The 21,465-nt window shown below is 38.2% G+C and overlaps 1 protein-coding gene across 2 annotated transcripts in view; it reads left to right on the forward strand.

Annotated features, from left to right (window-relative positions):
- Window positions 1-21,465, forward strand: part of LOC126337033 (enhancer of mRNA-decapping protein 4) — a 120,110-nt gene that overhangs the window by 79,083 nt on the left and 19,562 nt on the right. For both annotated transcript variants that reach the window (XM_050001335.1, XM_050001334.1), the window contains exons 9-14: window positions 4,322-4,480; window positions 5,041-5,405; window positions 16,207-16,347; window positions 17,315-17,463; window positions 19,743-19,913; window positions 20,781-20,949. In XM_050001335.1, the coding sequence (XP_049857292.1) occupies window positions 4,322-4,480; window positions 5,041-5,405; window positions 16,207-16,347; window positions 17,315-17,463; window positions 19,743-19,913; window positions 20,781-20,949 (1,154 nt within the window). The remainder of the gene's footprint in view (window positions 1-4,321; window positions 4,481-5,040; window positions 5,406-16,206; window positions 16,348-17,314; window positions 17,464-19,742; window positions 19,914-20,780; window positions 20,950-21,465) is intronic.

Here is a 21,465-nt window from a genome sequence, read left to right on the forward strand (position 1 = left end):
CATTTTCAGATTAATATGATGACAGCTTTGTGTGTTTGCCTGAAGGCCAACATGTTAGAGGCACAGGCAAAACTTTATCATGTACTCCAAACACAGCAATGTTGAACAGCATCTGCTGTTGCAGAATAATGCCTGCCCACATGTTGCCAAGATAGTTTAGAGTACGCTGCAGAAGCTGCGCAGGGAAGTCCTTACACATCCTTCACACATTCCTGGTCTCTCCCCGTGCGATTTCTGCATTTTTAGAGCCCTGAAGAAAGACGAAATAGTACATGCCTGGGTACAGTTGTGGTTCAGTAGGCAACTGCAAACATTTTTCCAGGAAGGCATTGATTGTTCTATCTTGCAGTGGAATAAATGTACCACCAGTTTTGGCAATTACTTTTAAAATAATGAACAGTTAAATTACCTTTTTTCCATGTATCTCATTTTCATTTCACTGTCCAATATAAGTTCGTATGGGATTAAACAATCGTTAAACACAATTTTCAAAATTGCACCTAGAGATTTCATTTGAAAGAGACTGAGTTTTTTTAATTGCAAAACACTGATATCTCGTGTGTTATCTCACATATGTGCTATAGATTTCTACTCCTGTGGAACTAGTGGGATGTATCGTATACATCTACAACTATGTAGGTACTCCACAAGTCCTCGTCCACTGTTTAGCAGAGCGTAATTTGTACCACTACTAGTCATTTACTTTCCTATTCCATTCACAAATAGAACAAGGGAAAAACAACTGTCTATAAGCCTCTGTGTGAGTCCTAATTTCTTATATCTTCGGGTCTTTACGCAAATGTATGTTGGCGGCAGTAGAATTGTTTGGCAGGCACCTTCAGATGCCAGTTTTCTAAATTTTCTCAATAATGTTTCTCGGAAAGGATGTTGTCTTTCCTCCAGGGATTCCCATTTGAGTTACTGAAACATCTTGGTAACACGTGTTGTTTGAACCTACCAGCAAAAAATCTAGTAGCCCACCTCTCAATTGCTTCGATATCTTCTTTCAATCTGACCTGGTACAAATCCCACACACTTGAACAGTAATCAAGAATAGGACGCACCAGAGCCCTATATGTGATAGGAGAACTTTCTGAAAATTCTTCGAATGCACTGTAGCTGACCATTTGTCTTTTGTAACACAGTTCTCACATGCTCATTCCATTTTCTATCGCTTTGCAACATAATGCCCAGATATTTGAACGATTTGACTGTGACAAGCAGGACACTAGTAATACTGTGTCCGAACATTACAGGTTTGATCATCCTACTCATTTGCATTAACTTAGATTTGTACACATGTAGAGTTAGCTGCCATTCATCACACCAACTGGAGATTTTGTCTTGTTTCTTCCTAATTCCACTCAACTTAGACACCACTGAATCACCAGCAAACAACTGCAGATTGCTGCCCATTGTGTTTGCCAAGTCATTTGTGTGTATAGAGAACAACAGCGGTCCTATTGCACTTCCCTTGGCACTCCCGACGATACCCTTGTTTCTGATGAACGCTCTCCACTGAGGCCACCATACTGGACTCTATTACTTAAGAGGTCTTCTTACCACACACATATCTGTGAACTTACTCCAGATGCTCATACCTTCAGTAACAGCCTGTGATGGGGCACAATGCCAAATGTTTTCTGGAAATCTAGAAATATGGAATCAGCCTGTTGCCCTTCATCCATAGTTCACAGTGTATCATGAGAAAAGGCAAGCTGAGTTTCGCATGAGCGGTGCTTTCTAGAACCATGCTGATTCCTGGGCATAAACCTCTCTGTCTCAAGAAAATTTATTGTGTTCTAACTGAGAACATGGTCATGGATTTTGCAGCAAACCAATGTTTGGAATATTGGTATGTAATTTTGCAGGTCAGTTCCTTTACCCTTTTTATATACTAGTCACCTGCTCATTTTTCCAGTCCATTGGGAATTTGTGCCGGGCGAGAGATTCGTGATAAATGGAGGTTAGGTAAGGGGCCAATGCTGTGGAGTACTGTTTGTAAAACTGTATTGAGATTCCAGTCAGATGTTGTGATTTACTGGCTTTCAAATCTTTCAGTTGTTTCTCTATTCCACGGATGCTTATTACTATGTTGTCCATATGGTAATCTGTCCGATGGTCAAATGTTTGGATGATTTTCTGTTTGAATGATTTCTTGAACTCGAAATTTAAAACTCAGGCTATCACTTTGCTGTCTTCAACAGCCACACCAGACTGGTCAACAAGGGACTGAATGGAAGCTTTAGGCCCACTTAGGGATTTTACATAGGACCAGAATTATCTCGGGTTCTCTGCCAGACACATTTGCTAATGGCGGTGGTAGTAGTTGTATGCGTCACCCATGTATCTTTTCAGGAATGCACAAATTTCTACTGAACTTCACTTGTCACCATTTGTGTGTTCCCCTTTGAACTGATAGTGCAACAGCCTCTGCTTCCTCAGCATCTTCAGAATTTCATTACTAACCCATGGTGGGTATTTTCCATCCACATAATTCTGCCGACCATGAATTACAATCTACATAAACTTTGCCCATAAATCCTCTACGTCATTCTTACTGGTACAAAATAATGCCAGTTCTATGTCTAAGTAAGATGTTAATAACTGCTTATCTGCCTTATGTCACAGAAACACTCTACTGGCATTTTTGACTGATTTATTAACTTCCGTAATCATAGCTGGTATGACATCATGATCGCTAGTCCCCGTTTTTATACTGCCATTGTCGATAAGGTCCGGCCTATTTGTAGTTACCAGATCTAAGATATTTCCATTGTGTGTGGGTTGCTGAGCTAGCTGCTCAAGACAGTTTTTAGAAAAGGTGTTCAAAAGTTTTCACATGACTGTTCGTGTCTCTGCTCCCCACAATCAATCTATAGACATCTCAGTCTGTACTCAGTAGGTTCAAGTCACTTCCAACTGGTATTGTACGATCTGGAAATTTACGCGCCTTCTGATCGTAGACTTCATTTGAATGACTCTAGAACTGTCACAACGGAATCTGGTGGCTAGTAATAACATCCAACAATTAACTTTGTTTCATCTACACCTGTCACATGTGACCAGATGACTTCAGTGTCACACTCAGCTTTGACCTCAATGGAGATTACTTATTTTTAATCTCCAGTGAATACTCCCCATCCTATGGCCTCTAATCCGTCTTCCTAATATATGTTCCATGACTCACTAAATATCTCAGAGTTTACTTCCATGGGTTTCAGCCAGCTGTCGACTCCAAGAATAATATGAGTGCGACAACTTTTGTGGATGGCAGTAAATTCGGGAACTGTCTTATGAATATTTCGACAATTTACTGATAAAAATTGTCAAATGGTCTTTGTTCTGAATGACATTTGACTTCTCTTGCTGTGCATTGATCGGCAAGTGTACACCAGAGCACCTCAAACTACTTCCTAGGCCAAAAGACCCTCATGTGCACTTTACAAGTACTCTGCTACCCAAGTAGTCGGTTCCTTTGTGTAGTGCACCCCCGACTTAGTGAGAGGAGACATACAAATCCTCAACGGTCGACAAATCTTTTAACTGAGACCCTCACTTGGCTCCAAACCAAAGGACCCCTATCAACTCTGGGAACAATGCTGCAAATCGCAAGCTCTGTGTGCACACTGCATGTGATACCAGGAGTTTTGGCCTCAGAACCCATGCAACGGGTGTCATTGGTGTCGATGTGGGCCATGGACCACTGAACCTTACATTGATGGTGTCGAGCAACTACAGATGGCTGGCACAGCACTTGCCCTCCCCTTATACACACACACACACACACACACACACACACACAACAGAGATGTTTCACTAAAGACTGTTCCAAAGTCAGAGTCTGACACTGTGATGGTACAGGATCCTTGGATCCCCATTCGCTCTGATTTTTTGTAATCAAACCGAGCACATATGCGTACATGCCTCTGCCCCGCATTCATTTAGTTCATTTATTTATGTTTAGTCCAAAAGCCAGCTCACAATAGCATCTTTTGCTACATTACAGTGTCTGTTACTGTGGCACTCAGTGTATGCATGCCTTAAAGAATACTTAATTTTCTGTAAGTTGTTCCCAAATATATTATAATAAATAGTTTCTCTCTGAAGAAATAATTATTTTAGAAGTAATAACATTGTTCATGACAGGTGCTTTAAAATGTTCACATTGTAAGTGAAGCCAAATACTTTTTATACGGATAAGTGGCCATTTGTTGTGTACTGATCCAGAGAACATTAAAATTGTTTGTGACAGAGATTATGGTAAACTTGCTTGTAGACTACTTCAAAACTGATGCAGATAGTTTTCTTTTGTTTTTAGAGGATTTGGATGATGACCAGCTGCCCAGTATACCAGCTGTGGTTGTGAAGATGTTTCTTGTTCAACCAAAGTCATTGCAAGAATGTCATATTATGTTGCAAGCACCCTCCAGTGTGGCTGTTGATGACCATGTTAACACAGTTTCAAAGGATTCTCATGGTAAGATATCAGAATAATTAATCATCAACAATAGTTGTAAATATTACATAATTAGATAGATAAAAAATCTACTCTCCAAGCAGCGACAGGAGGACGTGCGTGTGCGCATGCGCATGTGTGCGCATACCTGTCCTTTTTTCCCTCTAAGGTAAGTCTTTCCGCTTTTGGGATTGGAATGACTCCTTACCCTCTCCATTAAAACCTACATCCCTTCGTCTTTCCCTCTCCTTCCCTCTTTCCTGAATAAGCAACCATTGGTTGCGAAAGCTTGAATTTTGTGTGTATGTTTGTGTATCGACCTGCCACTGGTAAGTCACATCAACTTTGTTTTTAGATATATTTTTCCCACGTGGAATGTTTCTCTGTACATAGTTTTGTAGACGCTTTAATTTTTACTGCTTTCCTTTTTATGTAAGTATTATTCTTGCTATTTTATATTTTCTCTTGGGGAGAGACTCATTGTGTATGTGTAGTTGTGTGTTCCTAATTACAATTTGTTTTAATGTATCTTAGAAGTGGTGTGTGGTGAACTGTTAAGATTTATGGCTCTATGTTGGTAGTGTTTCAGGACAGTTTCTCGGATGTCTCACTGAATGTAATAACCATGAATGGCACAGATTTAGATTCACAACTAATTAATATTGCAAAAGATGAGATTGCTGACTCTCAGCAGCCAACCAGTCCAGCCAATCAACAGCATACACAACAAGAACAACAGTTAAAGCACAAACAAGAAGAAGAGAAACGTAATGATGACGATGATGATGAGGAGGAGGAGGAAGAAGAGGAAGAGGAGGAGGAGGAAGAGGAAAGAGAGAAACAACAAGTGCAGCAACCACCACAGCAGTTAAATTTGATGACACCAGATGCATTTAGCTCTCCAGCTAAAAAGGAAAGCCCTACTGAAATTCTTAATCCATTAGTGGTCAGTTTTAAAATGTTTCTTTTGTTTGTAGTGTTGTGATAGCATAGGTATTCTTTAACTAAATTCAACTACTAATATTATCTTACTAGAAAAATTAAGGGGATATGGAATGGCTGGTAACCAAGCAAAGAAGATTGTGGCTCCAAACTTCATGATACAAATTTCCTCACTCAAAGAAAAGTGTAAGTTATTGCTGTGGTTAAGACACGGAACTTGCCCTTGGCCCAACCTGGATTCGATTTTCTTTCTGACCAATAACACTTGGTTTTTCCAAGGTTTCTCAAGGTAAATGCTGGGATTGTTACTGTACAAAGGACACAGCTGATTTTCTTTACCATCTTTCCTTGATATGAGCTTGTGTTCAGTCCATTACAAACTCATTTTGGTATTATGTTAAATCCTAATCTCCTGTTATTTCAGAGGAGGGAGTAAAACATTTTAGAATGTATTATTTTGCAGTGGTTATTTGTTTTTTAAGTGTTTAGCGAAATCAGTCAGGAAATTTTTGTATGCTTCGGCTTCCATGTAAACAAGTCCTTTTTAAGTGTTTAATTGAAAAATGTAAAAATGGTATTTCACAGTAATTTGTATATGAATTTTATTATTTGGCAACTAGAAAAAGTTTGCATTTTAATCTTGACAGCATGACCAAAAATAGAACTGTTGAGTATGAGATAGGAATATGTGCTTCTCACTATATTTGCTTTGACTCTCACTCCAAAATCAGAGCTTTGGAATACTTGAAAGATGATTCAGGTCTGTGTAAGGCAAGTTTTTACCAGATTGCTTGCAGTTGTGACTTGACATACATAGTTGAAACCATCAGGTCATTCAAACCTGTTGCGTTGTATATGTCACACATGATTAGAACAGCCAGACAAATCTGCAATTACTGAACATGGTTTTGAAACTGGCCATCCCACAGAAAGCAGAAGTGCAAAGGTTTTGCTCTTCACTACTACCTGTTTAATGAGACTGTGTACCATGATTCTGTTGATATTAAGCTGGCATGTTACCTTACAAATTAGTTTGGAGTGAATTCTGCATGGGATTCTACTCTCCTCCTGAGGAAACATATTTCCTCTCTTACTATAACTATGTAAAGCATTTTCATACTAGTTATCTCTTGTTGGCAATGGGTACTGATGGCGACCATGTGTAGTTTCTGTTCCAGCTTACTCTTCTACATTGTCTGTACTGACACAGCTGCCCCAGCTGCGGGTTAGATCCTGAAACACTAGTATTTTGCATTGTATTTAGTGCCTGTGAGGACTTTTATTATAGAACTGTTTCTGATTTGCAAAACTCTACGTGGTTGTGTTCCTGTGAACTATTCAAAAAGTGAAGATGCTGGGAAAAGGTTAACAGTTAACAATACATGCTACGGTAAATCTTCGGCCTCTGACTTCATGAATATGTAACTTCATTCAGTCATACCTGTATCATTCTGATCATCCAAGATCGTCCCCTTTTGACTCACAAATGAGATTCATCATCTTCCTTTCCCAGTCCTGTTGAAGTTGAGGGTTTGCGTAGAAAAGCCCTGAGTTCTCTTATTTTAGATTGGTCCCAGTGCAAAATGTGACCTTGTCTACCTCTGTAGCTGAGTGATCCGTGTGGCTGACTGCAGTGCAGAAGACCAGCATTCAGTTCCCAGTACTGCCAGGGATTTTCCCTTGATGAGAGAACTGAAAGGTGCACTAAGCCTCAAGATGCCAAGTGAGGATCTAGTTGACTGATTAGTAGCACTCCAGGTCACGAAAACTTAAAACGGCCAAGAGAGGGGTGTGCTGACTGCATGCCCATTCATACCGCATCCAGTGAATCCATGGCAGAGAATGACACAGTGGTTAGTTGGTAATAATAGGTCCCCCTGGACCTGTGGACAGAGCTTACATTTACTAGTTCAAAATGTGGCCTTTGCTTCATAGTCTTAAACTGACCCCTTGTCCAGGATGTTTGCTAATTCACTTGCTATAATATCAGACACTTCTGGGAGAAGTTGTTGAATAGTGGCCCAAGTGCTCTCATTAAAAAAATAAGTCTTTTATTATATTTTTAAGTGGGAGTCACATGCCATGCATACCTGTGCACAACAGTCGTCAACAGTCCTAATCTTGTAATGTTTAGTACAAATCACATTATGTATCTGTTCATGTAACTGATGTGCATGAACATGTATATAGTGTGATCTGTAGTAAACATTACAGCCTCAGTAAATTTTAATGAGGACATTATTCCAGCAGCCTGTATTTTAGATTCTTTTATTTGCACTAATAGTTTTGGGAACTGCCCATTCTCAAGTGCATCTATAGTAACTGATGTGGATACATTGTCCACATTTCATCAACAAATCAAGTGCCATTCATACCTGTGCACAACAGTTGTCAACAATCCTCATCTTTTAATGTATGTATACACATGTTCATGCACATGTGTTAGTTACATGAACAAGTATATGTAGTGTGCTGAAGATTAGATGGGTAAATCACATAACTAATGAGGAGGTATTGAATAGAATTGGGGAGAAGAGGAGTTTGTTGCACAACTTAACAAGAAGAAGGGACCGGTTGGTAGGATATGTTCTGAGGCATCAAGGGATCACAAATGTAGCAATGGAGAGCAGCATGCAGGGTAAAAATTGTAGAGGGAGACCAATAGATGAATACACTAAGCAGATTCAGAAGGATGTAGGTTGCAGTAAGTACTGGGAGATAAAGCAGCTTGCACAGGATAGAGTAGCAAGGAGAGCTTCATCAAACCAGTCTCAGGACTGAAGACCACAACAACAACATGTAGTGTGATTTGTAGTAAACATTACAAGATGAGAACTGTTGACGGCCGTGTTGTGCACATATTGTACATGATTTGTTCATGAATCAACGATGATGTGTCCACACCTGTTACTATAGATTCACTTCAGAATGGGCTGCATCTATAACTATTAGTACAAATGAAATAATCTAAAATACTGCTTGCTGGAGTTATGTCCTTCCTCAAATTTACGAAGACTGTGGGACAAATATGGAAGAAATTCTCAATTTCCCTTTGCTTGAATGATTTTTATCCTAATGTCCGTTCACCTATGACCTTCCACCATTTTTGAGTAGTTGGATCTATCTCTTACACCTGTACATGGATTTTTCTCCCTTATTCCAATTGCTTTCTAGTCCTCCTCAACTTCTTTCACCTAATATACCCTGAAGCATGTTTTTTTTTTTTTATATATATTACACAGTCCAGTCACATTAGTGCGACCACTGCCTATACTCGATGTCTGCATGCAATAACCACTCACAGATTACAGGTGGCAGCAGTAGCAGTGGAGAGTATGTGAAGCGTGTCAGCAGGACGTGGAAAACAGTGCAGTTATTATCATTATGCAGAAACTGAGCAATTTACCTTACATCCAAAAGTGCTTGATCAGAGGCTTTCGGGCCAAGGGTGGAAGCATTTTTGAAATGGCTTAAGTTTGTGAACTGTTTGTGTGCCACTGTGATTAAAGTATACCTTGCATGACAAACTGGTGCTATCCAAAACCAGCACTGAGGCATGACTGCCCAGGTGAACCAAGGGGCTGCCAACAGCATCTCTTCAATGACAGTTCAGAGAATGTTGCTTTGGGAGCATCCATGCTAACTGCTCTTCTTCAGTGACAAAGGCTGGAATTTGCATGCTAATATTGAAACTGGGTGTACACCGAATGGGAACAGATGGCCTTCACACATGAATTCAGTCCATTGGACTGAAAACTGTTGGCATGTACAACGTGAAGTGTCTGAAAGAAAACACCGTCCCACAATAGTTGGAAAAATCCAGGCTGGAGGAGGGAGCATTATGGTCCAGGGAATGTTTTTGTAACATTCTGTGGGTTATCTAGTCATTCTAGAAGGCGTAGTGGACCAACATAAGTATCCATCTATCTTCCCTTACAAGCAGTGTAATGTAATTAGGTATATAAAAAAATCTTCTCACCAAGAGACAGCAGGAGAACACACATGTGAAAGGTAGTACAGTTTGCAAGCTTTTGGAGCCAGTGCCGCCTCCTAGCAGTAGAATTGAAGGGAAAGGAAGAGGGGTCAAGGAAAATGACTAGTGAGGTTTAGGAAAAGGGGTAGAGTTTGGAAAAGTCGTCCAGAAACCTGGGTGAGGGGAGGAATGCTTACTTACTAACATTGCCTTTGCTGGACATAATTACCTCACCGGCCTAGTTCAAAAGCAGATTTCATGGGCCATTACATCCAATCATGGTACTGCTGATATCTCCTTAAAACAACTTAGGAGTACACCACCTGTCACTCAGTATTATCCTAGTCTTGAATGCACTAACCAGCTACTTCGGAAGGCTATGCCTTCCTAAAATCATCCTCTAAAATGAGGTCAGTTCTGTCCAGCATTTTGCTCACCATACCTAGAATAGCTTTTTGTCAACCTCCCAATCTCTGCAGTACCCTTCTCAGACCCTGTACTCTTTCTGCACCAATCTCCTTATCCTTTGGCTCCTACCCTTGTTATTGTCCCCACTATAAGACTTGCCCTGTACACCCTTCTACCCACCTATACCAGGCCTGTAACTGGCAAAACATATACTATCAAAGTGAGAGCCAAATGTGAAACTTCACATCATATATCTACTACTATGTAAACACTGTTTGGCCTTTTACGTTGGCATGACTACCAACAAGTTTCTCAGTCAAGATGAATGGACATAGGCAGAGGATATATACTGGCAACATACAATATCCTGTCGCAGAGCATACTCTAAGACAGGCTCATCCAAGTAATGCACCCGGCATGCGTGGCTGTGCCCTTCAGGTGCAGGGCAGTGTAGTTAAATGCTCCGTATGTGACCGTGTGTCACTGGTTTTGGCATACGAGTAGGAGAGACAGCTGCAGAGACCACACAGCACTGCTCTGCACTTCCGGATTAATCCGGACATGTCCTCCATTTTTAGCTCCGGCAGATTTTTACAGTGTCCGGCTTTTTCGCAAAGTTGAGTGTAATACAGTTAAATTCGTCCCACTCTATTGCTCTTTTCTTAAATACTTTAACTATTGGCACAGCCTTCGCGATAAACACGCACAAAGGCGGTGGTAGTAGGTGGCACCATGATCATCTGTTATCGTTGATCTAGATATAAGCGAATGCAAATATTGATTATTTAAAACTTTCGTTTCGTATCTTCACTTTGTATTGGCTTGACTTCCCGTAGTGCACGTGTGATTTGTGAGTGTAATTTTTAACTGACTGAATTAAGTAAAATATTTGGCTATGCCTAAATGAAAGTGTACATTTTCTGATGGCCTTTCCTGCAAATTTCCGGCTTTAAGAAAGGGAGAAATGAATTTGAAGTGGAATGTAATATAGGTGGAGCTGAAGCGTACGTCTCAGTGGCCAATAAAGGTAAGAAATAACTAGACAGATTAACTGTCATGGTTTTATTCCATTGTTTCATAGTCATTCAATTTATTTGTATTCGGAAGGTTATAGTGCAGTTTACATGTCGTCAGCTGCTGCTTGAATTGTAGATGTTGGTAGCGGTGCGTCGAATGAAGGGAGGTGAATGGTCTTAAGTTTTTTGCTTTGTAAACAATTGTATCTGGTCACCCTAACTGCGCTGGACTGTCCTGCGGCCAGATCCAATATAAACAAAATAACAGAGGAAGCGCAGCTGTGTAAAAGAGATCAAAGAGTGGTAAAACAACCAAACCATTTACTGTTTACATAACAATTAGTGTTTGTGTGGCAGAATTGCTACGCAAAGATTTAGAAAACAATATCCAAAACAAGAATCGAAGAACAACTTCATAGTTTTCTCACCCTTAGGTTGATTCTATTAGTATTGCGCATGCACACTCATCATATGTACAGCAGGCAACTTCTGAAAGATATTGCAATTTCTTAGGTGACCTAGTGTTGTCATAAATATTATATTTTAGAAATTATTTTACGTAAGAGATTGTCATTATTACTGTTAGTAGTTACAAGTAAATATTTTTTGTTGTACTCCTTGCTACAGCTTTTTGTATCCCTTTTCAGAGTTTAGACATCAGATCCTTAGTTTGCTGTTTTGTACGCAATAATTTTAATTGACCAACTTTGAAAACTTTTTAAAAAATTGAGTTAGGATTATAAGGACCTTTAATCCTTACAGTCAACACGGTTAAAGAAGACAGTTAACATTTTAAACATTTTTCTTTTTCAAGGAAATGATTTTGTCTAGGTTTGGTACAATATTCTGGGAGACTGCTAATCTCAAAGAATTAGTTAATTTTTTTATGCTGTCTGGTGAGCAGTTCTTAGTTTTAACTAGCTTTAAAAGGGAGAAAAGGGGTTCAAAAATATAGAGGGCGCCAAACATTGAGAGAACTTTGGTCAAACTATCTCATACAAGAGGAAAGAAAAGTCATTATTGTGAAATGGTGTCCCCCCCCCCCCCCCCCCCAAAAAAAAAAAAATCGCTATTAATTATAAGGAACAAGGAACTTCTTATGGCGCCATCTTGCTCCCCTTTTCTAGAATTCTCAGGTGTTTTTTTTTACTCCCGTCCAAGTTCAATCCGCCACCCTGTTCCATATCACTGTCAGTACTTTGCAGAAGCTCATTGATACTCCTATGTCATGTCTCGGAGTGGTCTGCGCAGGGAATTGTGCTTATTCAGGCTTTTGGCAGATGGTCACATTAATGTGACTGGACAGTATATGTTGGTCAACATGCTGCCATCTATTCTCATGTTGTGCCCTGCAAATCTTGTCTTCATTTGCATATCATGCTTGAAATGAGTTCTGTTCTCATTTATAGAGTCTGTCTTGGTCTAAATATCCAGTCTCTTTATTTATTTATTTTTATACCCCAGATAGCTTTAAAAACTTGTTGTGCTGCCTCCGACAAGATAAATTCTTTGTACCCAAGACTGCATACAACACATTATTTCTGATTTATCAGCATTTAATACAGCATTCCTCAATAAGTTTTTCTTTGCGTATGTTTTATCTTTGCAACATGACATAGTTTCAGCAGTATTTGGGACCTGCTTATTATGCACTTTTTTTGTCTATAGCTTACCTCTTTTTCTTTTCCTTCAAATCTCATAAGCTGTGTGTATTCTCCCCCACTGATCCTCATTCTTTCAGCCAGTCATCACATTCAACATCATCATCTCCTTCCAGCTAGCCGGGTTGGAAATTGGTGAACGATATGCCTCCATTGGTTTTTGTCCTGGTATAGCTTTTCTCTTTCCACTGCATCCTGTGTTACTCCTCTCGTAAGATCTCAAAGCACTCATCCTCTCCTCTGTAGCCAATGTCGCCTGCACTTCTCTCCTTACATAATCATTCCTGACTGTCTCTCCTAGTATTCTGAAGAGCTGACCTAAGGAACTTCATTTCACATGCTTGATTTGACACTCTTCTCTCTTACTTATGACAAAGGCATCTAGACTAAACATCGTGATTGGCAGGAGAGAAGTTTTATACATGGTCTGTTTTGCTCTGATGGACTTCCTTGTCCCAGATTAGATTTCGTACTTGGTGGAAGAAGCTAGATGCTTTTGTTATTCTGTTTAAGGTTTCTAGTTTGGAACTCCATTGCTTGATAATAATGCTACCGAGATAATTGAAGCTTTTCACATATTCAATCTTCTCCCTCTCCAGTATGATGTGACAAGGTGTGGGTATCCTGATCATCTTCATTGCCACTGTCTCGTTCCTACTCACAGTTAACTCGATTTTTTTAAATTTTGTGCTCCAGTAATCTAGTCTCCTCTGAACATCAATTTCTATCTCTCCCCGAATGGCAATGTCATCAGCAAAAACAAAAGCATTGAGATCATCATTTTCTTCTTCCTGGATTTCTTTCATGATTGTGCCCGTAAGTGTAATGAAGAGTAAAGGGGAGAGCGAACTGCCTTGCTGAACACCTCTCGTCATCTTAAACCGTTTTGATCTTCCCTTTATTAATTAATGAATCAGGAACTTTGTTTTCTTAAGCATTCCCATATTTTATCCCTTGGTACACCATCATATGCTTTTTCCAAATTGACAAATACTAGTATCAAGTCTTTTCCTTTTTTCCAATACTTCTTCACTAACTGATGGAGGGAGAAAGTGAGATCTATTGTGCCCAATTACTTCTGAGCCCAAGCTGTTGTTCCTCTAATTGGTGTTCTAGAGTTTTCTGCAATCTTTTTTTCTATGACTTTTCCATTATCTTAAGGCAGAGTGATAACAGTGTGATTCCTCGGTAGTTGGTGCATTTCTTTCTACTACCTTCTTGAACAGTGATATTGTAATTCCTTTTCTCCATTCATCCAGCACTTTTTTTCTTTCCATATCACCCCTAGCACCTGTTTTAACCATTGTATTCCATGTATTCCTACGGCTTCAATCATATCCACTGTCAGCTCATCTACTCCAGCTGCCTTCCCACTTTTCATCTGTTTCAGGGAATTTTGTTTCTGGCCAGGAGATTGGATCCTGCTCCTCCTCTAATTCAATGACTTCAGTATCACTTTCTTGTGCACCTTACCCATTCAGTAAGATTTCAAAATAATTCATCATCTCTTCTCTTATACCATCCATGACCCTGATAATATCCCCATTCTCTGTTTCAATTGCTCTTGTGTCTTCTCTATCAGATCTTTTACTTTTCAATAACACATATAACAGTTTTTGGTTCCCTTTGCTACCCTGCTCTAGTTTCTTGGTGGATATTTCCCAACTCTTCTCCTTTTCTTATTTCACAATTCTCTTTGCTTGGAGTTTCTTTTGTCGGTATTCCTACTCCAGTGTTGTCACCTTGTGTTAATCTTTTGGCACCAGCCCCTGGTTCTTTCTTTTTTCAAACTCTGTGTTTTTCTTTGCCATATTACGTTTTTTAATTGCATCTTTTACTCTATCGTTCCACCAACTGGTTTCTTCGTGTTTTATTTAACCCTTTATTTTGCCACATATCTGCACAGCACTGTTAACTATTGATGTTTTAAATAGGTTCCACTCTTTCTCTACGTTACCCCTTTCAGTTTTTGGCAATTTTTGTGCTACTATAGTTTGGAAACTTATTTTATTCTTCTTTCAACTTCCACTCCTTAACTTTTGGCATTCTTTGTACAGCATTCAACATTTTCATCTTATAGTCTATAACTAACTGTCTTAGATTTCTCATCCCAGCTATATCTAGTAATTTTAAGGCTATCTTGTTTCTTGAAGAACGTATTCTTCACTAAAAGGTGAACCTTTATGCACAGATTTAGAATTTCTTCACCTTCAACATTTCAACTCCCATATCCAAATGGCCCATCACCACCTCATATCCATTTCTATCCATGCCAATGTGAGCATTCAGATCCCCAATTATCATAATGTTATTTCCTCTTACTTGGTCTTCAAGTTCTTCAAGGAATCATGTTTTTTCTGCCTCACTGCACCCTTGCTGAGGTGTGTACACGTGGAGTATAGGAAAATTATTCTTTCCTGAGTTCACTCTTGCTCTAATTATTCTTTCACTTACAAAGCTCACAGCTTATAAAGCTAATCCAGTATCTGCATATAATACCTTCTTATTATGTACTATATTGAGGTCAGCTTTCACAGCAATTTCAGCAAGAGTTTCCAGTTCTTTGCAAGTTTCTTCATTCTCCATTCTTCAGTGCCATATTGTTGGCAAAAGTTTGGCAGTCTTCTCAGCTGTTGTTCTGTATTTTGTGTCCCTTTTCACCTGTCTCCATTTTGTAATCACTTTATCCAATACCAAGTTATTCAAAATTGGTGGCAACTCAACTCCTTGGCAAATTTCTATCTTAAAAGAATTATAAAACTGAGTTTTGCTGTGTAACAGCTCAAGCAGTTGAGCCTCCCAGTGTGTTGCCCTTTCATCTGTTGGTACCCAGCCCCTTGGCGCAGAGGAACACAACAACGTAACTGTCCACAGGACATGCTATATTTAAACATTCTATGCAAATTGTATAAATACTTCAGTTTCCTTCTTGTGTATCAGCTTGTATTTTTTACCTGTAACATTTGTTCACCTGTGTTTGTGTTGGTGTTTTTCTTTTGCGTGCGCGGTTGCGTGCGTGTGTTGGGGGGGGGATTGCAGTAGAGGCAGATGAAGCAGAACAAAGTAGAATTAATACTGGTAGTAACATGGGGAAAAATAAATATTCACACCTGAGAAGCTCCATGACAGTAAAAGACTGAAAGATTTAACAGAAAGGTAAGTGTTTCTTGGGCTCAAATGTGAGACATTAGCTTTTTTTTTTTGTCTTGGAGACGTGGCCATAAACTTCACACCCTTGTTTGCTTTATGCGGACTTCATTATACAGATTTACACCGGTACTGTAAAGCTTTTCTTTAAACATGTGACACATTATCAATATATTTCAATGAATGTCAGTTATGATTATTTAGTTTTTTAATTGCACTATGGTATTACATAGAACTGCATCAGAATAGTAGCATAATATTACCATAAAGTCCACAACTTTTGTTGTGTCTTGTGCTGTTTAGATGTTTTGTGATTATTTCTAATGATGACACTAGACAACTGCATTAAAGATAATTAATAACTGCGCATTCTGCTTATAATAATAGGCCAGTTGTCGGTGGTGGAAAGTTCTAAGTTTAGGCAACTTTAATATAAAAATTCAGTGACATTATAAAGAACACTGAAAATAAATTTCTGTGTATTTAGGTTTGATAATTCCTTGTTATTGATTCCTTTTTGTGTACAAAAAATTATTTTATAAAGTTTAACAATGCGTTGTGTGATAATCTCTGTATTTGTCTTTTTTTTTTATTTTCAAGGTGTCCCGCCATAATGATTCTTCACACATTCCAAGAATTCTGGATGTGCCAATTTCAGCATCTCCTGTAATTCAAAGTATGGACATAGCTTTAGACTGCACAGTAAATGGTGGTTTGGCACTTGGCAGTGACTCACCAAGGGTACTAAAACTTTTCATGTCCTTTTACTAAGTAATATAGTAAGTTCAAATAAAATTGCAAATTAAGCTTGAACCTGCATTGTCATATGAAAGAGATATCTTGTAATATTTAATTTAATTGAAAGTGCAAGCACCTAGTCTGGTACACACACGTGGTACAGTGTCCTATTCCTTTTCTATGACTTGGTGTGGATACTTCCACTTTTATTTTTAAGTAAAGATGTATGTTATCTTCCCAGTTAGGGAAATAGGCCATTACAGTTCAGCGATCTCTGAAGTATCATTAATATGTGTTGCATTAGTATGTTACGTATGTATTACCTAAAAAGTAATCTCCATAACAGTTAAAATATTTGTCACTTTGGAGGACAATGTGGCCCTTCCACTTGTCAGCCTATACTTCAGAGTGACTTTCAATACCTTTCTTCATATGTACCTATTCCAATTTTTTTTTTTTTTTTTTTTTTTTTTTTTTTTTTTTTTTTTTTTTTTTTTTTTTTTTTTTTACTTTAGTGCCCGTGTGTCTCTTAATGATTGAACCCAGAGACTTAGCTCCAGGATTTGATACTTTGTGTAGCAAATGTGCTGGTGTGAAAACTGACTCTTCGTAATTTGTTGTCTTCTGTTTACCTTTGAAGAGTTGAGCCAGTTGTGGAACTAATTTACACTTAATGCTGTTAAATCTTCCAGAATGGCACAAGCTATTCATTTAACTCCTTATTCATATTGATCTATCATCTAATGATAAAGATGGAATTTTGATTGACATTTATTATACATATGACCAAAACTAGTATAAATCATAACTTTCTTTACACATGACATTCAAAGGTGCTACCTTGCTTTCACAGGTGGGGGCTGACAAAGCATTCATAACTTGCTGTTATTCTTGAGTGTTATGTTTAAATTTTGTCGTCCTATTTGCTGAAAGATTGGCTACACCAATTCGTGAATGTTAATTGTTACAGAGAGAAGGATTTGCAAGTGGAGGCAGTAGTCCTAGTAGAGAGGTGCAAGAGATATTATCGTTGAAGAGTCCTGAATGTTTGAACCACAGTTTCTACGAAGAAAAAGCTGAATCAGATGACTGCCTAAATATCCTTAATCCAGTTGTAAAGTGAGTGCTGCTTTATCGAGAACATAGTTTTTGTTGTGTTTTTAATTAATTTAACCAGTGCCTCAGACAAAGGCTGTAAAGTTAATAACATGCGAAAGTGAATACACCAAAAGAAGTCCAAATATTGGTAATGTAGCGAGAGGTTTACAAAATCAAGGAAATGGACCTTGTAAATTGAAAATTGTTATTTATGATAGAGGACAAGCATTAGCAATAGGTCATTTTAGAATTTGACCCTGTCAGATTTATTACACTGCAGTACCCCATGTGCGGTGTCAGCTTGCTTTACTTAAGAAGCATGTATAACTTGACTTATCTGACTCCCTTCTATTTGCCAGCATAGAAATGACACTTTCATAGAAGTTCAGCTGAACTCTTGCTTCTCAGTTGACAAGTGCCTTGTTAATTTTTTCGCATCAAATGGTCGAAATACAAAGGTGATAGACATTTGGCATGAGACTAGCGGAATGTAGCAGCTGCAAATGCATCTTTAGGCAAAGCGGCTAATGTTTTGCAATATTGGTATGACAACTTACATTCTCAGTAGGCACTGGAACTGCTTGTAACACATTAAACAGGCAGTAGTCCACAGCCTTCCTGTTAAATGTTAAAACTCGATAAAATTGTGAACTGAAAATTGAATTACGTCACAAGTTGATTATCTCAGACTTATCAGATCTTGGGTTTCATTTAGAAGCTTCTTCAATATTCATATCACTATAATGTTTATCATGTAACAAACAACTTTGAACACTAAATGTGGTCAGACTTCCAGGCTTTCCCATCTTATACAAGTATGCTAACTGAAAATGTTTTCTGTGTTTGCTTGCGGCATTTGGTACCATCTGCAGGTGTTTGACTGCTTTGTTTATATAAATGCACATCAGTAGCCATGTGATCTCAACAGCAGGTGTTCAATATTCTTTCTCTCGCAGAGATAAAAATCTGTTATACAGGTAAAAAGTCGTTATCAGGATTAGTGTGGACTGTGACCAACTGAGGATGTTCCCTCTTACTTAACATCATGAGTGATTTTATGGACCATTAATTCCCAGATTGCTGGATTGGGATAGGTAGTCCACCGATTGCTTGGCACCTTACAAGGTTTATCAAGAATCAAGTGTACCAGACACCTAGTTCGTAACCTACCAGATCTGGACTATCGCGTTCATGCACCTGCTGCAAAACACTTGGAGAGAAGTGGATTACAAATTAGGTGTCTGTTGTGCCATTAATGGTGCACTTGTGAGAAGCATTTTGAGTTACTGTACTTGTAGAAACATACTGTCAATACATATCTTAATTACTTCCCAAACTATTACATTTACATAATAAGGAAATTGTGTTCATTTTTTGACTCACTTTTTCACAAATAGGATCGTGGAGTAGTTTGTGCCTTGCCTTGGGTTTTATAATCCATTAAGCATATCTGTTAATGGAGAAGTACATAGGAAACATATGTTATGCATGTGTCACTTGAGAGCTCTGCTTTGCTTCTGAAAGGGGTACAGTCTGGAGGGATAATAATGTCTAGGAAAGGCTTTTTGTAGACTCATTGCAATATATTATTCATTTCCATATAACATTGATTTTTTGAATTACCAATGTTGTGGCAATTTTTCAAACATTAAAATGGTTACGATGTGAATGTTGTGACACTCTTTACAGCTGTGTAAGGAAATAGCATTTTGGGATTATGGGATAGCTACTTAAATTTATTTCGTAAAAATACATTGTAAATCTGTGCCACATTTATATATTTCATTTCAGTGATAAACTAAATGTTACCAGTAGCAACTGTTGTGACTTCTAGACATTTTTGTGAAATATACTATTATTTGTGAAAATCACAACGTTATGGAAAGTGTGGTCAAGTTTGGAAGATAATAGAATAGCAGTAAGTGATAAAAATGGTGTGAGGGTGTTTGTGTGATTTGACTGCGTGTTGAGGACAGTGTAAATGGCGAATATCAGTTGGACAGTATTCAGCCAGGGAAAATTGTCAGATCCTCTGTGACTCCCATGTCACTGTGGTTAGAAGCTCCATTCACAGCATGTGTGGGCTTCAAATGCTACAGAATTCTTTTTTACATACCTTACACAGTTGTAATCCTAATCATTTGCGTATTCTTATTCACCTATTTGCAGTATTAAGTTCATTCAAATTTATCCTTCCTCATGTTGCAGTTTTCACAGACATTTGTGTTTTGATATAATATATTTGACAAATTTATTGATTTGTTTGTTTAGATAACTTTTACATGTTTCTATTCCCACAGTATTGATACAAAAGCATTACCTGCACCAAAAGATAAACTCCAATTTGATGTGCTGCAGAAAGACAGTTTGAAAGTTAACATTACTGAAGGTGATGGGTGGCCTGAGATCCCCATGATGCTAGCTGCAGAAATGAGAAAGTCAGTGGCTTCTGAAGAAAGTAACAGTAAGAGGTATTATTTGCTATATGCTATCTGACAAGAAGACTAGCGATGATTTTTTTCAGTAAATGTAAAGTCAATACTTTTTGACTCCACTAATTTTAGAATGTGTGTCTATAATCTCATAATCTTTATTTATGATAGCAGGCAATGAGAGAGAGAGATTTTTAAAGAGGCCTGTTTTTAGTGATGCATAAATTGATGACTTATCCAAATGATAATTTCAAAGGGAAATGTTATGGAGTATCAACATACAAAAAAATAATGTAATTTGTTAACTAAAAAAATTTTAATCTGGAGCAGAAATGTGAAAAACAGGTACTAAATCTTCCCCTTATAGATGGTTTCTGTATGGGAAAGAGTAAAATAAAGAGCAATTTGTGTATGTTGAAAATAAGGCTGATATCCACGAATTATTGTTAATCAATGATCCCAATTATAGTAGAAGTCAAGTAATAAATTAGTATAGTATGTCTGCAATGTATTTGTATGTTGATCACAAATTAATTTTATGTGAACAGAAACAACGTACTTTCCGTTTGGTTCATGAGATTAGTCCGAGAAATTCTGGGGCAGTTCTTGCTTGCTCTCATGTGCAAGGGATTTGCAGGTGAAGGGTGTGGCCTAAGTGTGTAGGCCCATTGATGAGTGAAATGGGAATCAGTATTAAATATAGAGTTATATACAAACATCTTAAAATTAAAGTGATATCAGATAATTTGTGTATGTTAAAAATACTGAAGTTTGAAAATTTCTTTGTTAGAGGAATGTACATCGACTGTTGTGCATGTGCTCTTTTGTGCAACATTAGTAACAAAAAACTGAATAAAATTTGTTCTTTGCTATAGGCTTCTAATTCTTAGTTTTCATATTTTACAGGAACTCTGCTGGAATGCAACCTGAGAAGTTGATGGGAAATTTGGAAATTGACATAAAAAATCAGCAGTTGCTGAAAGCCAATCAGAGGCTAGAAGCATCAGTAACTGCTTTGTCAGAACAAATAAATACACTTACAAGTGTGCTGCATGAGCAGCAGATGCAGATAAAGGTGAATTAATCTCCCCCCCCCCCCCCTCTCTCTCTCTCTCTCTCTCTCTCTCTCTCTCTCTCTCTCTCTCTCTCTCTCTCTCTCTCTCTCTGGTGTGTGTGTGTGTGTGTGTGTGTGTGTGTGTGCGCGTGCGCCTGCCTGCCTGCCTGCAGGATCATTTATTAACATAGTATCACAAAGTTTGCGTTGTTTATTTCCGTTATGTTAATATCACCAACCCATCAGATTTCTCCTTTAGTGCAATTTTGGAGCTGGAGGGCTGGTGGTCCATAACATAAAAAAATCTCAATCAAGGACAATATACATTGAGATTAAAATAACTTTGATATTGTAATGTGACACAGGAGGTATTTATGTAAAATATTTCCAATTTTAGTCTCTTTACCTTAATTTCTGTGGAACTAATACTACCATATTTACTCAAATCTAAGCTGCACTTTTTTTCCAGTTTTTGTAATCCAAAAAACTTTTGCGGCTTAGAATCAAGTGCAAAGCAAGCAGACGTTCTGAAAGATA

This window comes from Schistocerca gregaria, chromosome 2 (genome assembly GCF_023897955.1).
Source record: "Schistocerca gregaria isolate iqSchGreg1 chromosome 2, iqSchGreg1.2, whole genome shotgun sequence".
Lineage (NCBI taxonomy): Eukaryota > Metazoa > Arthropoda > Insecta > Orthoptera > Acrididae > Schistocerca > Schistocerca gregaria.